Genomic DNA, 20,651 nt, shown 5'->3' on the forward strand with positions numbered 1-20,651 from the left:
TTCCTTTGTCATGGAGTTAATTGACCACATAAACACAAGTGTGGGTTTATTTCTGTGTCCTCTGTTTTGTTGATGTATGTGCCTGTTTTTGTTCATCATTGTAGTGTTTTGATTATGACAGCTTTTTGGTAGTGTATCTTGAGATCTGGAATTGTGAAACTTCCAGCTTTGTTCTTCTTTTTCAAGATTGCTTGGGCTATTTGGGGTATTTGTGTTTCAATATGGATGTTGGTATTATTTGTTCTAGTTTTGTGAAAAATGTCAAGTATGTCTTCTTTAAGTATTTTCTCTGCCTGTGGCTGATGTTTTCATTTTCTGGATGATGTCTTTGGTAGAGCAAAAGTTTATTTTATTTTATTACTAGTTTTTAAAGTGTTTATTTAATTTTGAAGGAGAGAGAGAAAGAGCTGGCTGGGGGAGGGGCAGAGAGAGAGGGAGACACAGAATCTGAAGCAGGCTTCAGGCTCCGAGTTGTCAGCACAGAGCCCATTGTGGGACTGTAACTCACAAACCTCAAGACCATGACCTGAGCCGAAGTCGGACACTCAACCGACTGAGCCACTCAGGAGCCCCAAGCAAAAGTTTTTAATTTTAATGAAGTTCGGCTTACCATTTCTTTCTTTCATGGATTGTGCTTTTGGTGTTATATCTGAAAAGTCATTGCCAAACCCAAGGTTATCCTATTTTCTCCTATGTTATCTTTTAGGAGTTTTATAGTTCTGTATTTTACATTTAGATCTATGATCAATTTCGAGTTAATTTTTGTGAAGGGTGTAAATGAATTTTATGTCTAGATTCATTTTTTGCATGGGGATAACCAGTTCTAGCCCTAGTTGTTGAAAAGCTTGTGTTTGTTCCATTGTAGTGCTTTTGCACCTTTATCAAAGGTTAGTTGACTGTAGTTATGTGGGTCTGTTTCTGAAATTTTTTTTTTTAATCAGTTCCATTGATCTGTTTGTGTATTCTTTCAACAGCATTACACTATCTTAATTACTGGAGGGTTTTTGTTTTTTGTTTTTTTTTTGTTTTTTTTTGTTTTTTTTTTTTTTAGTTGCTGTACCTTTTAAGCAAGTCTGAAATTGAGTAATGTCACTACTCCAGCTTTATTCTTGTCCTTCACTTTTGTGTTGGCTATTCTGTATCTTTTTACCTTTTCGTATGTGCCTTAGCATCAATTTGTCAGTATCTGCAAAAATTGGCTGGGATTTTGGTTGAAATTGTATTGAATCTGTAGATCAATTTGCAGGAACTGACATCTTGACCATATTAAGTTTTGCTGTCTATGAAGTTGGGATATCTCTTCATTTATTTGATTTGTTTGATTTTGTTTATACAAGTTTTGTTGCTTTTCTCATGTAGACCTTATACATATTGTTAGATTAAAACTTTAAGTAATTTTTGGAGGTGCTTTTGTACATGGTATTGTGTTTTTAATTCAAAATTCCACTTGTTCCTTGTGAGTATATATGAAAGCAGTTTCTCTCTTTCATTTAACCTTGGTTTTGCAGTCTTTACATAATTGTTTATTAGTTCCAGGAATTTTTTGGTCAGTAATTTTGGATTTTCTACATGGACAACCATGTTCTCTATGAAAAACCACACTTTCATTTCTTCCTTCTCAATCAGTTTATATTTTATTTCCTTTTCTTGTCTTTTTACATAAACTAGGACTTCCAGTATGATGTTGTAATGGAGTGGTTCCTGATATTAGTGGGAAACCTAGTTTCTCACCATTAAGCATGATGTTAGCTGTAAGTTAACCAACTTTACCAAGTTGAGGAAGTTCCCCTTTTATTCCTAGTTTTCTGAGAGTTGTTTTTTTCTTTTTTAATTTTTTTTTTAACGTTTATTTATTTTTCAGACAGAGAGAGACACAGCATGAACGGGGGAGGGGCAGAGAGAAAGGGAAACACAGAATCGGAAGCAGGCTCCAGGCTCTGAGCCGTCAGCCCAGAGCCCGACGCGGGGCTCGAACCCGCGGACCGCGAGATCGTGACCTGAGCCGAAGTCGGACGCTTAACCGACTGAGCCACCCAGGCGCCCCATCTGAGAGTTTTTAAACTTCACCCATTGTCAATGGGTGTTGTACTTTGTCACATGCTTTTTCTGCAACTATTTATTTTTATTTATTTTTTAAATGTTTATTTATTTTGAGAGAGAGAGATAGAGACAGAGAGCAAGCAGGGGAGGGGCAGAGAGAGAGGGAGACACAGAATCCGAAACAGAGCTCAATGCAGGGCTCGAACTCACGGACTGTGAGATCATAACCTGAGCCAAAGTTGGATGCTTAACTGACTGAACCCCCCATGCGCCCCTTTTTCTACAACTGTTGATATGATGTATGATTTTTTTTATCTTGTTGATGTGATGGGTTACATTAATTTGTTTGAAGATTATTTATTTTGAGAGAGAAGGAGAGTGTGCATGATCAGGGGAAGGGGAGACAGAGAATCCCAAGTAGGCTCCCTGTTGTCAGTGCAGAGCCTGACGCTGGGCTCAATCCCACGAACCGTGAGATCCTGTCTCGGGGCTCCATCTCATGACCATGAGATCATGACCTGAGCTGAAATCAAGAGTCAGGTGCTTAACCGACTAAGCAACCCAGGTACCCCTCCATTCATTGATATTTAATCAATGAGTGTCTTCATATTTAAAGTGTTTCTTGTAGATAGCCTATAAATGAGTCTTTTTTTTAAATTTTTTTAAAAATGTTTTTATTTATTTTTGAGAGACAGAGAGAGAGAGAGAGAGAGAGAGAGAGCGAGAACGAGAGAGAGAGCACGAGTGGCCAGAGAGAGAGGGAGACACAGAATCCAAAGCAGGCTCCAGGCTCTGAGCTGTCAGCACAGAGCCCGACATGGGGCTCAAACCTGTGATCTGTGAGATCATGACCTGAGCTGAAATCAGACGCTCAACCAACTGAGCCACCCAGATGCCCCATAAATGAGTCTTGTTTTTGATCAGTTCTTTTAATTGGTATATTTAAACTATTTATGTTTAAGGTAATTATTGATACAGTTAGGTTAATATTTCCCGGATTTGTAACTGTTTTCTATTTGTTGCTCTAGATCTTTGGTACTGTTTTTGTCTTCCAAATGTTTTCTACTTATCAGGGTTTTTGTTTTTCTTTCAGTTTAAAAAATTGTCTTTAGTGTTAATTTTGATAGAGAAACAGAGTGTGAGTGGGCAAGGGGCAGAGAGAGAGGGAGACACAGAATCCAGAGCAGGCTCCAGGCTCCAGGCTCCGAGCTGGTCAGTACCTCGTTAATGGCAGAATGCCCCCCGCCCCCTTTTAAAAAATGTTTTAATGTTATATTTTATATTTGAGAGAGAGAAGAGAGAGAGAAGAGGGGCAGAGAGAGAGAGGGAGACAGAATCTGAAGCAGGCTCCAGGCTCAGAGCTGTCAGCACAGAGCCTGATGAGGGGCTCGAACTCAAGAACCGTAAGATCATGACCTGAGCCAAAGTCAGATGCTTAACCGACTGAGCCACCCAGGTGTCCCATAATGGCCTTTCTCCTTGCCAGGCTTCTTTGAGGGAGCCATTCTGCCGGGCCCTGGTTGGAAAGGGAAGAGCGGATCTATTGTGGGAGAGGGAAAGCAGCAGAGCAAGTACAACTTCCCGGTTATCTGTCAGGCGCGGAAGGGGAGAGGTGACCCTCCTCCTAAGGGTTTTAATTGAGTTTTTTTTTTAAATGGTTCCATTTTCTTTCATTTCTTAATATATCAATTATACTTTTTTCATAGTTGCTCTACTGTTTGCAGTATATATAAATATAGAGCTAATCCAAGTTCACTTTCAAATAATTCTACACCACTTCACAGTTAGTACCTGTACCTTGTAATGACAGAATATTCCTAAATTCCTCCCTCCCATCTTTTCTGTCAATGCTGTCATTCATTTCAGTTATACAGAAGCACATGTAAGCGTATATGTGCTTAAGACTATACATTCAAACATATTGTTGCTATCATTACTTTGAACACTGTTAGATCAAGTAAGTATAAGAAAAATCAGAGTTTTAATTTTACCTTTGTTGATTCATTCTCTGATGCTCTTCTTTATATAAATCCAAATGCCTGAGCTGTATCATTTCCTTCTCTCTGAAGAATTTCTTTCACATTTCCTGCAAGGTAGACCTATGGCAACAACTTCCCTCAATTTCTGTTTGTTTGAGAAAGTCTTTGTTTTCACTTTTGAAGGATGATTTTGCAGTGTACAGAATGCTAGGTCTTTTCCCCCTCTCAACACATTATTTCATATCATTCTCTTCTTGGTTGTATTATTTCTGAGAAGTCAGATGTAGTTCTTATCTTTGCTACTTCATGGATAAGGCTTTTTCCCCTTCCAGCTTCTTTTCAGTACGTGTGTGTGTGTGTGTGTGTGTGTGTGTGTGTGTGTGTATTATCTCTGATTTCTTGTAGTTTGTGATATACATACCTAGGTGTATTTTTTTGACACGTGTCTTACTTGGTAGTCTCAGAGCTTCCTGGATTTGTGGTATGGTTTCTGACACTAATTTGGGAAATTTGTAGTCTTTTTTGATTCAAATATTGCATCTCTGTTCTCCTGTCCCCTCCCGTCTGTTCCCCTCCTCTCCCCTCCCCCCCTCTTCTCTTCCCATCTCTTCTGTCCTCTTAAGTTTTTTTACATGCTGGACCAGAATCCCAGAAGTGTTAATATAGGCATTTAATACTACAGACTTTGTTCTAAGCACTACTTATGAATTTTGATATGTTGTATTTTCGTTTTTATTTAGTTGAACAATACCTTGTGGTGTCCTTTTGATTTCTCATTGATCCATGGGTTATTTACACGTAGATTATTTACTTTTGAAACATTTGGAAACTTTTCATATATTTTTTTATATTGATTTCTAACTTAATATCTTTGTGTTATATAATTTCTTTTAAGTTTTTTAAGATAAAAAAATGACACACAATATGGATTATTGTGTGTAATGTCCTGTGTGCTTTTAAAAAGAATGTGTATTCACTCTGCTCCTCGTATATGGGGTTTTTCTATAAATGTGAGGTCAAGTTGATTTATACTGTTTAAGGTCTCCATATGCTTACTTATATTTTCTGTGTACTTGTTCAATTACTGAGAAGAGGCTTTGGATCTCTCTTACTGTAGTTATGGATTTTATTATTTTTCCCATTTTCTTTTTCTGTCAGTTTTAATTTATTTTGAAGGTCTCTTATTAGGTGCAAAAGCGTTTAGGATTTTTTATCCTCTTGATAAATAGGTCTCTTTATCCTGGTAATATTCCTTGTTCTGAAATTTATTTTGTTTGTACTAATGTTGTGAATTCAGCTTTCTTTTAATCAGTGTTAAATTGATATTTCTTTCCCACACTTGCACTTTTGATATCTTTGTGTCTTTATATTTACATTTTTAAAAAAAGTTTATTTATTTATTTTGAGAGAGAAAGCAAGCAGAGGAGGACAGAGAGACGGAGAGAGAGCATCCCAAGCAGGCTCTGCACTGTCAGCGCAGACCCCGTCGCGGGGCACAATCTCAGGAACTGTGGAATCCTGGACTGAGCCGTAATCAAGAGTCTGACACTCCCCTAACTGAGCCACCCTTAAAGTGGTTTTCTTATAGGCAGCGTATAGTCTCGAGTTTCTTTTTTCAGTGTTATAATCTTTGCCTTTCACTGGAGTGTTTAGTTAATTAGCATATGATTATTGATATTCTTGTATTTAAAGCTATCATTTGCTAATCCTTATTATTGGCCTGTTTCATCTTTTTTTTCTGTCTTTGTCATTGAATATTTTTTATGATTCCATTTTGGCTGTTTAGTAATGATTCTTTGTTATTTTATTTATTGATTGCTTTGGGGTTTATGTCATACATGTTTTAATTTATCAGAATCTGCCTTCAAATGATATTATGCCATTTCACATATTGTGTAAGCATATACAATTCAGGGTTGCCCGGGTGGCTCAGTCAGTTGGGTGTTGACTCTTAATTTGGGCTCCCAGGCATGGGATTGAGCCCTGGGTCTGGCTCTGCACTGAGTGTAGAGTCTACATAAGATTTTCTCTCTCCTTCTGCCCCCTCCCCTGCTTATGTGTGTACATGTGTTTTTTCTCTCTCTCAAGAAAAAAAAAACAAAACAAAAGAATATACAGTTTAGAATTTACATACTTGTAATTCTACCTTTTTTGGTTCTGTGCTATTTTTGTCATATTTAAAATTTTTTTATATATTATTAAACCTCACAATTGTTACTAATTTTACTCTAAGCCTTCAGTTATAAAGAGATTAAATATTTAAAAAGTCTTTTTTTTCCCCCCAAACTTTATTTATCTTGAGATAGCACAAGCATGGGAGGGGCAGAGAGAGGGAGAGAGAGAGCATCCCTGAAATCAAGAGCCAGTCGTTTAACGGACTGAGCTCCCCAGGCACCCCGAAGAAGTCTTTTATATTTACCCATGTAATTACTGTTTCTAGTGTTCCTAATTACTTTGTGTAGATCCACATTTCTTTTGTTGTTTTCTTTCTGCCTAAAAGACAGCCTTTAGCATTTATTGTAGTCTTGCTTTGCTGATTAGTTCTTTTAGCTTTTTTTGTTTGTTTGTTTGTTTGTTTGTTTGTTTAAAATCTGGAAGGCAATTAAAGTTGACCTTTGAAGAATGTAGTGGTTAGGACCCCCCCCCCCCCCCCCCCCACCGCATAGTAGAAAATCTGCATATAATTTTTGACTTCCCTAAAACTTAACTTCTAATAGTCTGCTGTTGACCTAGAAGTTTTACTGATAACGTAAACAGTCAATTAACACATATTTTGTATATGTATTATATACTGTGTTCTCACAATAATGTGGAGAAAAGAAAATGTTTTTAAGAAAGTGATATGGAAAAGCAAATACATTCACAGTGGTGTTTTGTATTTATTGAAAAAATTGTATAAATGAAGTCATACAGTTGAAACTGGTGTTGTTTAAGGGTCAGCTATATATTTTGCCTTTGCTTTTGAAAAAATATTTTAGCTTGGTATAGAATTCTAGGTTAAAAGTTTTTTTTTTGTTTTTGTTTTTGTTTTTTTTAAGTTCATTTATGTTGAGAAGGAGAAAGAAAGTATGCACAAGTGGGGGAAGAGCAGAGAGACAGGGAGAGAGAGAATCTCAAGCAGGCTCCCTGCTGTCAGTGCAGAGCCTGATGCTGGGCTGCAGCTCACAAACTGTAAGATCATGACCTGAGCTGAACATCAAGAGGCAGATGCTTAACCAACTGAGCCACGCAGGTGCCCCTGTTTCTTTGGTCTTTAAAGATTTTTTATTTACTCTTGTTTTCTAACCTGCATTATTTCCATGAGAAATCTGTTTTCATTCTTAACTTTGTTTCTTAGCAGATAAAGCATTTTTTTTTTTCTTTTTCAAAACTCCCTGGGTGTTCTTACCATTTTCTCGTTATTGTTGGTTTTTAATGATAAGTAGTTTGATTGTGATGTGGATTTGTGGATTTTTCTTCATGTTTCTTGTGCTTGGAGTTAGTTGATCAGTAGTAGATTTTATAGTTTTCATCAAATTTTATAATTTTTTTCCTGCTTCTTCACATTTTTTCCCTCCTACTTTCCTTTGGGTACTCCAGTGACATAGGCTGCTTAACCTTGTCCCACAGCTCACTGATTCATCCCTGTACTCCAAAACTCCCCTTTTAAAGTCTTCATTCCTTCTGTGCTTCATTTTTGATAGTTCCTGTGCTTTGTTCTTAGACTTGTGTGTGTGAAAAATTTGTGGCTTTTATCAGACACTTGAATACTACATAATTAAAAAAATATTTTAGCCAGCATTATTACATTGGATCATGTTGGTAGAAGACATACAACTGTTGGTTGTTTCTTTTCCCTCTGCCTCTTTCTCCCAAATATGGATTACAGGCAACTAAAGTTTTGAAAATATCTGTTTTTTTGGCTAGCCTGTTATAGAATCATTGTTGACTTGTGAGTCTAATTTAAAATTTTTTGAAGTTGGGTGTATTTTTGGCTCCAGTGAATACTGTTTAGTAGGTATACCAATTGCATCAATTGCATCTTATCTGAGGACTAACAATTGTAGCTAGCCATAAAACAAAAAATCATACATGTTCTAAATATTTAAAAGATTCATTAAGTTGCCTGTAAATCACAACATAAACCGAAGTATGTATGCCTTTCCTTAGAGACTCTCAATAAGACCAAATATGCAGTTTTATCTCCAGTGGAAAAGGGGAAAAAAAAAGACCGTATTTTATTCAGTCAAGTTCCAAATGAAGTAGTTTGTATTTTGTGGGTTAATTTACATGGAAGATGTGTATTTTTAAGCACTAGAATTGCTCTCAGCAGTGAGATGCTCATGCAACGAGAGTTATTTAGGTTGAGAAACTAAGGAAAGAGTAGATTTGTGGCATTAGGTTACTCCTTGTGTCTCAGCTCCTCCCCACTGCCCTCTCTTACTTCTTTTCCACTTCTTGATTTTGATTAGATTGTGTATTTGTAATGGAATTCCACCATTCCATATTATTTAAACTGTGTATTATGGAACAGATATGCCTTTTTTTTTTAATTAAAAAATTTAAAAAAAAAATTTTTTTTTTTTTTAACGTTTATTTATTTTTGGGACAGAGACAGACAGAGCATGAACAGGGGAGGGGCAGAGAGAGAGGGAGACACAGAATCGGAAGCAGGCTCCAGGCTCCGAGCCATCAGCCCAGAGCCCGACGCGGGGCTCGAACTCATGGACCGCGAGATCGTGACCTGAGCTGAAGTCGGATGCTTAACCGACTGAGCCACCCAGGCACCCCTAAAAAAATTTTTTTAAATATTTGTTTTTGAGAGAGAGCACAAGCAGGAGAGGGGCAGAGAGAGAGAGGGAGACACAGAATCCAAAGCAGGCTCCAGGCCTTGAGGTGTCTTCTAAGAACCTGACACGGGGCTCAAACTCGCGAACTGTGAGATCATGACCTGAGCTAAAGTTGGATGCTTAACCAGCTGAGCCACCCAGGTGCCCCTGGAACAGATACTCTTGAATTAACTTAGAAAGGTGGAGTTAAGGTGGAGATCTCTTTTTGAGTAAAATCATACAGATTTTTCCCTCTTGTTATGTGTAATTTTTAAAAAGAGCTGTTAGAATCTTCAGCTAAAGTTTTATATTTTTCTTGTTAAAACATCTGATATTTCGGGGGGCACCTGGGTGGCTCAGTTGGTTGAGCATCCAACTTTGGCTCAGGTCATGATCTCACAGTTCCTGGATTTGAGCCCCACGTTGGGCTTGGCACTGTGACAGCATGGAGCCTACTTGGATTCTCTGTCTCACTCTGTCTGTCCCTACCCTGCTCACATGCACTCGCTCTCAAAAATATATAATAACTAAAAATTTTCTTAAATCTTTGATAATTTTTAAAACTTAGAAATAACTTTTTAAAAAAGAAAATGTTATGGGAGCGCCTTCAGTCAGTTAGGCATTTGACTTCGGCTCAGGTCATGATCTCGTGCTCTGTGAGTTCAAGCCCCGGGTCGGGCTCTGTGCTGGCTGCTCAGAGCCTGGAGCCTGCTTCAGATTCTGTGTCTCTCCCTCTCTTTGCCCCTCCTATGCTCATGCTCATGCTCTGTCTCTGTCTGTCTCTCAATAATAAAAAAAAACGTTTAAAAAGAAATGTTACGATTTTGTTTAGTATGACTTTTGTCAGTGAAATTTGCTTAATTTGTATTCATTGCTTTCTTTGTAATACCTTTTCTTCCATGTGGCATATTTTCATTGGGTTTATGGACATATGTATACTTCAAGGGTAAGCAAGGATATTCTATTAAATGAGTGGGAAAATTGACCAACGCTAGTTTAGGTTGGTATGTGGAAATAGTATATTTTTGTGTTTGGTTCTCCACCCAGTTTTTTCTTCTTTGCTTATTTGGTACATGGTCAAAGGACATGAATGAAGAACATCACTGCGTTTTCTTTAGATGACTTTTAAACTTCATTAGGCTTGTATGTGAATGGGATGGAGAACCTCAACTCGTTATTAGAAAAAAGTATTTGAAAAGTAAAGTAGGTGGTTCCCAAAGTGACCCTGCCCAGCATGGAAACATTCATGTTTCTAAAGTAATCCATGAAGTTTGTTTTTGTAAGTTTATTTATTTATTTTGAGAGAGAGTATGCAAGCAGGAGAGGGGCGGGTCGGGGGGATGGGTAGAGAGAGAATCCCAAACAGGCTCCGCACTGGCAGCACAGAGCCAGATGCGGGGTTTGAACTCATTGACCATGAGATTGTGATCTGAGCTGCAGTCACATGCTTGACCAACTGAGCCACCTAGCCCTCCCCGCCACCTTTTAAAGTTTATTTATTTATTTCGAGAGTGTGCAAGCAGGAGAAGGGTGGAGAGAGAAAGCATCTCAAGCAGGCTCCTCGATGCCAGCACAGAGCCTGATGCGGGGCTCAGATGCACGGACCGTGAGATCTTGACCTGAGCCGAAGTTGGACATAAAGCAATCCATGAAGTTTAATCAGCCTAAACATGATTGGCTTTCTCCTAAAACTTACTCTGGGACCTTTCTTTCTCATTTGTGGAGTCTCTGTTATTAGAATAGTGATTGGTTTGTTTTTATGAGATAACGTCTCTTGTACTTGATGAAAATCTGTTTGACAGTGTGATGATGTGGAGTGAGGACAGTATCAAGACCAAGTAGCAGACAAGTAGTAGTGAAGAATGTTTGATTTGCGGAGCATTTGAAGTCTTCTTTCTTTCTGCATTTTGAACGTTGATTTTGCTACAAATGCCGACTATTTTGACACCTGATTTTAGCATCTCTTTCTTGTTTTTCACATTTATCTGATGGTTTGTATTGAGTGGTTTGTATTACAGCAGAGATTTTATTTTTTTTAATTTATTTCATGTTTGTTTATTTTTGAGAGAGAGAGAGAGAGAGCGCGCAAGCGAGTGAGTATGCAGAGGAGGGGCAGAGAGAGAGGGAGACACGGAATCTGAAGCAGGATCCACGCTCTGGGCTGTCAGCACAGAGCCCGATGCGGGGGCTCTAACACATGAACTGTGAGATCATGACCTGAGCCAAAGTCAGATGCTTAACTGACCCAGGCGCCCCTACATCAGAGATTTTAGATAGATGATTCAGAAAAATATTTATTCATTTATTTATTCAGCAGAAATTTAGGGCTGTTTGTCTTTCAGGCATTTAGTGAACGTAAACAGGGACAACAAAAATCCTGACCCATTGGACTTACAAACCTTATACTTCTTTTTTTCTTTTTTAGTGTTTATTTATTTATTTTGTTAGAGCATGAGCAGGGGAGGAGCAGGTGTGGGGTGAGAATCCCAAGTAGGCTCTATGCTGTCAGTGTAGAGCCTGACGTGGGGCTTGATCCTGTGAACTGTGAGCTCATGACTTGGCCTGAAATCAAGAGTTGGATGCTCAACGGACTTAGCCACCCAGGCACCCCAGACCTTTTAGTTTGAAGCATGTTGATTAATATACGTCTGTTAGAACACATTCTCACCTTTCATAGTCATTTAATTTACTATTATTTGCATATACCTTGTCTTAAAAATGATTGTTAAACTAATTGGAAATGATTGGAAACTAATTGTTTAGACAGGTCTTTATTTTGTATTTTTCCTAAACATATCTAGATCATGGGGGTGATTACAGATCCGTTTTAGGGTATATAATACTTTCTTTCAATTTTTTTTTTTAATGTTTATTTTCGGGGAGGTGGGGAGGAGGGACAGAGAGATGGAGAGAAAGAATCCCAAGTAGGCTCCATGCTCAGTGCAGAACCCCATGCCAGGCACATTCCTACGACCTTGAGATCATGACCTGAGCTAAAATTAAGAGTTGGACGTTTCACTGACTAAGCTACCCAGGCGCCCCAATACTTTTAATTTTTAAAAATCTTAACTGCAAAGTATAACAGTTCCTTCATCTTAATACTTGGAAGAAATGGTTTGTTTTAAAGGCTTTAATCTTTCTGTTTTGGAAGGTAGCCTTCACCTGAATTAAAGATTCTTGCTCTGACCTGTGCTGAAGCCTTATAATCTCATGGATCTACTCCTCTAATGAATTTGTAGCACTTTATTTCTCGCTCATTGTTGCCTTTGTGCTGAACGTTAAAGCTGATGGTAATTTCATGACTAGGAAGTAGTTTTTTCTTATTGAAAATTGTGTTGCTTGAGAAGCAAGTACCTTCAATACTAAAACTGTATTGCTGAAGAACTATAACTAATATGTACTTTAACTTATTGTTGCAATGTATAAATATTTGCAATAGACTAAAATAATTGTTTTCATGTGATTTTCTTAGGTGGTCTCACTTACTTTATAACTGAAACTTTAATATGTTTATCTTAGAAGCTGAACAATTATTTATTATTATTAATATGCCTCCCCCTCCGCCCACCTATAGCTAAAATCTAATCCGCTCTTTTTTTCTTTCAACTTCCTTTCTCAATCAAAATGTTAGACTTATACAAGCACTAGCAGCAACTCTATATCTGGATCATTGAAGCGTTTGGAAGATACTGCAGCTCGATTTACAAATGCAAACTTCCAGGAAGTCTCTGCGCACACAACTAGTGGAAAAGATGTTTCAGAGGCTAGAGGGTCAGAGGGAAAAGGGAAGAAATCTTCAGCTCACAGCTCAGGTCAAAGGGGAAGAAAGCCTGGTGGCCGAAATCCAGGAACGACTGTGTCAGCAGCTAGTCCTTTCCAGCAAGGTATTAATTATGATGTTTTAGTTAACATAATTGTTCTTGCGATGATCAGTAGCAGTTAAGTTTTGTAAAATAATTTATTTTTTCTTTATAACTAATGGATAATTGGAGATTATTTTACGAATAGTTGCTGTAGTGAGATTACTTAAGACTAGTCTTCCTTGTTAAAATGTTTCTGGGACCTTTTATGTTATGACATGTGCTTCCAAAGCTGAATTGTAAATTTTAATGTTTAAATAGATGTGGAATAAAGTTTAAGTTTGGGGAGAAAAAAGAATAAAAGCTGGAGTTTTCCTTTCTGCTCTATAGAACAGTCTTTGTTTTTAATAAATTGTTATCATTTATCTTTCCTAATTAAACACTAGAATAGTTAAAGCATATATTTTTAGTAAGTAAACAAATACTGCGTAATTTGTAGGGAATCTAAATAGTTCTCAGAAAATAATAGCTGTTGATTATTAATGCATTTATTACAAAGTTTGAAGTTTAAAGTAGAATTTTGCTAAGTTTACATATTCTTTTAGTAAGGCTACTATAACAAGATGCCCATTTAATTTTGAATTTTAGTTTAACAACATTATTTTTCAGTATGTCTCAAAGAAATGCATGGAAAATATTTATACTGAAAAAATAATCTGTTCCTTAACTAAAATTCAAAATTAACTGGGCATGCTGTATTCTATACGATAACCCTATTTTATGGAGAACAGAATAACGCAGCTAAACTTTACAATCCATTAACCCTATGTTCTAGGTTTTTATCTTGTGTTAATCTTTAAGAATTTTTTTTTAATGTTTGTTTATTTTTGAGAGAGAGAGAAGGCGCGCACGCGCGCAAGCAGAGGAGGGGCAGAGAGAGAGGGAGACACAGAATCCGAAGCAGGCTCCAGGCTCTGCGCTGTCAGCACAGAGCCCAGTGCGGGGCTCGAACCCATGAGCGATGAGATCATGACCTGAGATGAAGTTGGATGCCTAAGTGACTGAGTGACCCAGGCGCCCCTATTTTGTGTTAATTTTTAACTTGAACATAAATATTTTGAGAAATATAAATGTTAAAAACTGTTGGAGATAAATGTATTAGTGAAGTGTACAATATATATACCTCCTTCCCCCAGTTTTTTGCCCCCTAGGAATAAACGAGAGGGGACAAGTTGTCTTTTTCTTTACTTTCAGCTTTTGCTGTTAATAAAAATTTGAATATGTAGAGAGACGGCTAAGTGCTGATCTTTCATTAAAAAGTTTATATATTTTAAAGTAAATTATTTTGGGCTTCAGGATTTTCAAGTCCTAGATTTTTTTTTTTTTTAATTTTTGCCTTATATTACAAAAAAATCAGACAAGTAGAAAAAGAAATAAAATGCCAAACCTGCTGTTTTAGTTTAATACATTTACTTTATATTTGTTGTTATTTTTATTCCACTGTGGGAAATAAGTAGTAAAACCTTAATTATTTTTAATGTAACTATTTACATTTTGAATGTGATATTAACGAATTCAGTTATCTCTTTTCTATAATTAAGACCTTATTTTCCACTGTTAAAAATTGCATTTTTTAGTTTTTAATCTTTGAAGTACTAATCCATTTAGAAAAGAAACACCTCATTTTCTTGAAGTTTATAATGTTGAAGAGTCTTTTCCTGCCTCTGTTGAGACATGGTAGAATGATGTTATGTTTTCATATCTGAGGTAATATTCAATAAAAGTTTTAAAAGTTGAAATTTAAAGATAGGGTATTTAAGATGCTTGGTTTTATTTTTTTCATTGTGGGCAATATGTGAATTTTAGAAAATATATGTTAAAGTATTGCATATACTAAATGTTTGAAAGTATTTGCTACACTGTAGTGAGCTTTTAACACCAGCTGTAAAAACAAAAATGTGTGGAAAAAAGACAGATGGTGACAGATCAGAATGGATAATAAAGAATTTCTTTATAGTTGCTAATTAAGTGGCAAATTAGTTATCCTTAAATGATTGATGTAATGTAAATGGCTTCTTAATATGTATGTTTTTCTATACAGATATAACTTGAAAATGCTCACATAGGTACAAATAATTTTGTAAGTGAATAAAATGGATATTCTCTTCAAAGAGTTAAATTTTAGACCTATTAATGTTCTTCCTTTATAAGCCATTTCAGAAGAGCTTAAGATTTAAAATTCAAAACCTTGAAACTTTAGTTAAAAAGAAATTCTTTCTTGTGTGTGGGGGAAAATACTGTTGTAAATATTTAGGTGGATTTATGTGTGATTATATTTTAATGTGCTCTGCAATAAAATTTAACCCTTAGCTTGAAATTTCCCTTCCATTCTGATGCAACACTTTATTTTGAGCTTTTGTTTTTAAGACATTAATTAAAATATGATACAGTGTAAGTTTTATGAAACGTATTAGATGTGTGGTCACAACTGAGTCTGGTGAGCCTAGAGACAGTTTGGTGAATTGGGATGGTGGACCAAACTATTGTTTCATCCCAGCCATATTGTTTTTCTGCCAAGTAACTAAGAACCTTTATCTTACAGTGGCATAGTGGGCTACTAATGTTCTTTAAAGAGTGAGGAGAGAAAAAGCAGTTGTGAAAGGGATTCCTTAGGGTGCCTCTCTTATGATTTTACTTTCATAAAAGCAATCGCACAGCGTTAGTGGCTGATTTCTTTATGCAGCTGCAGAGGAAGTGGACTGGGAGAATGTAAGGTACATAGATTAGGGTTCCATGTGATCATTATTATTTTATCAAATCCATGTTTTGGTGGGGTAGATTAACTGAATAGCAATACTCACTAACACTGTCTTGAAGTTAAAACTCGGAACTTAAAATCTAAGCCACGTCTTTTGGTTCTGGGTGTGTGTTGGGAACATTTAAATCTTCAGTAATTGAAAAAGAGGAAGTTCTCCCAGTTATTCAGATTAACAGTAGTAGTCTTGTCAAACTCTCTTTGAGAATTGCTGTTCTTCAGTCCTTCCTCCAGCATACACAGGTATTTGGGGAAACACTGAGGAATGTTGCCATAGCAAAAGGTAGGTCGAATAAAGCACATCTTTTGTCTTGGTCACTGTAGAAGTAATAGCTTACAATTTCAGAGTTAATACTCAGTTTAATAACTATGAAATGACATATTTTTTAAAGAAACTTTTATAGATAAACTTGATTTCATAATCACCTTTTTTAAACTCTACTTTGTTACATAGTGTTGTCCTAAGTTTTATAGTTAGTTTTTTCTTCTCCATCTCTTTTTGATGATTGTATCATTTCTATTGCTCATGGGAACTTTTGCATCCAATTTTTTTCTTTTCCTATCCCCCCCCCCTTTTTTTATTTTACTACAGGCAGTTTTTCAGGAACTCCAGGCAGTGTAAAATCATCTTCGGGAAGTTCAGTACAGTCTCCCCAGGATTTCTTGAGCTTTACAGACTCAGATCTGCGTAATGACAGTTATACTCACTCCCAACAGTCATCATCAACCAAAGATGTACATAAAGGAGAGTCTGGAAGCCAGGAAGGGGGGGTAAATAGTTTTAGTTCCATAATGGGTCTCCCTTCGACCTCAGCTGTTATTTCACAGCCTAAAAGCTTTGAAAATTCACCTGGAGATTTGGGTAATTCCAGCCTTCCTACAGCAGGATATAAACGGGCTCAAACTTCTGGCATAGAAGAAGAAACTGTAAAGGAAAAGAAAAGAAAAGGAAGTAAACAAAGTAAGCATGGGCCTGGTAGACCTAAAGGAAACAAAAATCAAGAGAATGTTTCTCATCTCTCAGTTTCTTCTGCTTCACCAACATCATCGGTAGCATCAGCTGCAGGAAGTGTAACCAGCTCTAGTCTTCAGAAATCTCCTACCTTGCTCAGGAATGGAAGTTTACAAAGTCTTAGTGTTGGCTCGTCTCCAGTTGGTTCAGGTAGGGATTTGCCCCCCCCCTTTTTTTTTTTTACTTATGCCCCCGTCCCCTTTCTTGTACCCCAAAAGGGAAATTAAGCTATTATTATGTTAATACTTTGAGTTGCTGAATGACATTTACTTGTCTGAATGAAAAGAAAATTGTGTCATGTAAGATCTTAGACAGTTCGGTATTTGGACAAGATGTTTGGCACTAATCTGATAGTTTGCTTAACTAAAAATAGGCTGAATAGTTTATTTATTGGTCATTCAGTTCTTATGAAATACCTGGAATTAATTTCCCATTTTTGTTTTTGCTTTACCTGCAAGTATTTTAAAACCAACTCAGAATTCACAATTGAGGTGTGAGAGTTTTGCATAGTTTTGCACTGTTTTTGATTGGTGCTTGTGTTGGGGCTTCCGTTCTCTAAAGTTTACATTGTTTTAGTTTTCTCAGTTCCTCACACAAATTCTACTTGAAGTACTCCATCTGGAATATTTTTTAATCAGTAATAAATGATTTGAAAAATGGACTTTAACAGTCATATTTTATTTCAGGAGATACCTGAAATGATTTATGTTCATTTTGTTTTCAAGTATGTTTAGCAGTTTTTTTTTTTTTTTACCATTGACTTTACTATAGTATGAATGAATTTTATATATGTTGTTACATCATTGGGATGCCTCTTTAACCTATACTTTGCATTATGAATATTTTCAGTTCTTACAGATTTTAAGGTTCATGTTTTTAGACACAAACTTAACAGTTTAGATATTACCTAAATGCCACCATCTGTCTTTTAAATTGTTCTTGAATTTGAGGTAAATGGGAATTTGCTCCCATTCTAAGGGAGTAAAGAGCATATGTAAAGGTCAGAAGTGAAAATTATTAACTATAAGTATCATTTGTGCTAGGGTCTGTTAATGCTTTATGTTTATTATCTTGTTTAATCCCTACACAAGTTTTACAAAATATGGGCTATTTATTTGCCCCTTTTACAGCTGATAATCCCAAGGCTTAGATAGGTAAAATAAATTGCCCAAGATCACAACGGACAATTTCTTTCTTTCCGTTTTTCTTAGCCAGCTTCATTGCCACAGTGGATCTGTTTGTTTTTGAGGAATGAGTAGAAACTGTGACAGGATTGTTTCATTAGAAGCATTAAGGATGGATTTAGAGCATGATTTCTCAATCTTGGCACTGTTGACATTTTGGCCGGGACAATTCCTTACTGTGCAGTCCTGTCCTGTGCATTGGTAGGGCACTTATCAGGATCCCCAGCCTCTACTCACTAGATGCCAGTAGCATCCAAAATTCCCCTTCACCCCTCAGTAGTGACAATCAAAAAATGTTGGGGGAAGGGTGCAAAATCTAAACCCACTATTTTAGAGGGGAATAATTCAAATTGTAATGAGAAATAAATCCATTGAAAAAATTTATATTGCACATCTGAATATACATTTTATTTATATGTGTTCTTTTAGACCAAAGGGCTTAGCAACTAGGATTAACCCCTAGTCACAACAAAATAAATTTAGACAATTTACTTAAAAAATTGAATTCATACTCATTTTTTAGCAAGAGACATAAGTAATCAGGTGAATAACTTACTAAGAAAATTAAGCCTGAATTTGCTTTTGTGAAGAGATCCTCACTGATTTCCTATATACATAGAAGCATAGTCTGAATATTACTGCATTTCAGAAATTGCATTGATTCGAATAGATGCTGTTTGAAATACACATCCTCAAGTTAATGGAGTTAAATCTTGATTTACATCTCTGAAAAGATTTTCCTGTTACAGATTTAGGGAGATTTTAGCCATGGGAGATTGTGTTCTTTTCACAATAATTACTTTCTGAGGGCAATGTTTGTGGTATATCTATAGGAGAAAAGCATGAATTTGTGTCTTTTTAACCTCACCGTTAGGTAAAGAAATTTAGGGAGAAACTCCCATAAATATTATTTCATTAAAGTAAATGATGTAAATTTAGACTTGCCAATATTTTTTTTTCTTAAAATTGTGTTTAAAAATAACTGAAGATTTATGTTTTGTTAAAGCTATAATCATGGACTAAGATTACTTAAAATGATTTGAGATAATATATCCTTAATATACATTTTAATAAAAGTTTTATGACTAGATCAGAGCATACCCTTATTGATAAGCTCACTACTAAAAAGTCTATTCCTTACTTAGAAGAACCTGGCTAAATACCATGGATATTTAGGAATTATGCCCTCTAAATCATAAGTTAAGAATTGTTAACCGCTGTTGACACATAGTATGTACTACACAGTGTCTTTCTGTTTTCTTTTTGTTTTTCAATGTTTATTTTTTTGAGAAAGAGAGAAACAGAGTGAGAGAGGAGCCAAAAATTTGAGCCAATAATTTCACTTGCAAAGTTGAATGTCTTACTAGTATGAAAATGCTAAATTTTCTTTGAACTAATTTTAGATTGAGAAGTTAGTAGTTTTGTAGTTTTAAAACCGGGAAAATTTTTTTCCCATATAAGTAAGTAGGAGGGAGAAATGTATACTGTATACTGTGTTATCCAGAATTGTTTTTGCATGATGACCTTTTCAAAAGATTTGTTTGCTTTCACGACAAGTGGATAATTTAGTAATGATGAAGGTGACCTTTGTAAGCACTTGTTGGCTATGATGTTAGACTATAACATGCTCTATATAATCGTAGCTTCATGAGGCAAGGGGGTCTGTTTGTCATGTTCATCGCTGTCTCCTCACTGCCAGCACAGTGCTTTGTATATAATAGATTGTAAACATATTTTTTTTTAAATGAATGAATACTATGAGTAATTACCAAGAACACGTCATGTGGTTAGTAGTACCTGTGTGATTTTTAACTTCTAAGTGTTTATAGCCAGGTTGCAAGTGAAATTATTTATTTATTTATCATATAGTATTACAGACCAGTTTAGGATGTGTTAATTAAGTTGGAAAAGACCATAGAGAAGTTGGGATTTGAATTACACTTCGGAGTAGGCAGAGAAACGCCCACAGCAGTATCAGAAAAGAAAGTAAAGTTGTATTTGAAGGATAAACCTAATTGAAACAAGAAACTTGTGTTTGTGGGATAGGTGGAGGTAATGTGGACTAAGTAGGATAGGATGAGTTTGTGGGAAGTTGAAGGTCAGGCCGAAGAAATCAATCTTCCAGGCTGGTCTTAGAATAGACATCCTGGACTTAATTCTGGCAACTTCCTGTTAAAAGAACTTCATTGACAGAAAAAAATGCATTGCTTCCATCAGCTTGCAGTAATCGTTAATGTCCTATATTTGAAAGCACCTAACAGTTTCCAAAGAACTCTTAATTAGTATCTTACTTGTTCCTAAGAACAACCTTGTGAAATAGGGCAGCTGCTATTATCATCGTTGTATGTTCTCTGATTTTACCACAACTAGGATATATAGCAGAAGTAGAATCAGATCCTTGTAATGTGATTGTCTTAAAATTGTTAGAAGCATTGACTTAATAGTAATCAAAGTTTTATCATGACATATTCAAATTATAGTAGCATGTATGTAGCAAAATATTTCTTCTAGGAACTTCAGATCCTGTCAGAGTAGAAATCCAGAAAATATCTGTAAGCTCCTTGTCTGATCAAGGGTTTGGATTGTAAGATTTTTATTTTAAGTTGAAGTACATCTTGATAAGTGATTTACTGTTATAGTGACTTGTACAAAATGGGAAATCAGTGTGTTGTTTTAAGTGGCTACTAAAGGTTGTAAGCTTGGGTGTATAGATTATGTTAAGCTTTTTTTTTTTTTTTTAATGTTTTTATTTTATTTTTGAGAGAGACAGACACTGTGAGTGGGGGGAGGGGCAGAGAGAGGAGGAGACACACCATCTGAAGCAGGCTTCAGGCTCTGAGCTGTCAGCAGAGACCCCGATGCAGGCCTGGAACTCACGCAGGGCTGGAACTCACGGACAGTGAGGTCATGACCTGAGCTGAAGTCGGACACCCAGGTGCCCCTGTGTTAACCTTTTTTTTTCCTATACGTATTCTAGACAAGTAGAGCTTTTGAAACGTTGAAAATTAATACA

General features: G+C 36.2%; 1 protein-coding gene across 15 annotated transcripts in view; it reads left to right on the forward strand.

Moving 5' to 3' along the window:
• The window catches only part of MLLT10 (MLLT10 histone lysine methyltransferase DOT1L cofactor), a 235,295-nt gene that overhangs the window by 149,705 nt on the left and 64,939 nt on the right, over positions 1–20,651 (forward strand). For 12 of the 15 annotated variants that reach the window (XR_007456916.1, XM_049626908.1, XM_049626907.1 and 9 more), the window contains 2 exons: positions 12,459–12,711; positions 16,035–16,604. Coding sequence is in view for 14 of the 15 variants with exons in the window: in XM_049626908.1 (XP_049482865.1) it covers positions 12,459–12,711; positions 16,035–16,604 (823 nt within the window). In the remaining variant the exon portion in view is untranslated. The remainder of the gene's footprint in view (positions 1–12,458; positions 12,712–16,034; positions 16,605–20,651) is intronic. The other 3 variants (XM_049626919.1, XM_049626920.1, XM_049626918.1) reach the window with 2 other exon arrangements.

Source organism: Panthera uncia, chromosome B4, assembly GCF_023721935.1.
Source record: "Panthera uncia isolate 11264 chromosome B4, Puncia_PCG_1.0, whole genome shotgun sequence".
Classification (NCBI taxonomy): Eukaryota; Metazoa; Chordata; class Mammalia; order Carnivora; family Felidae; genus Panthera; species Panthera uncia.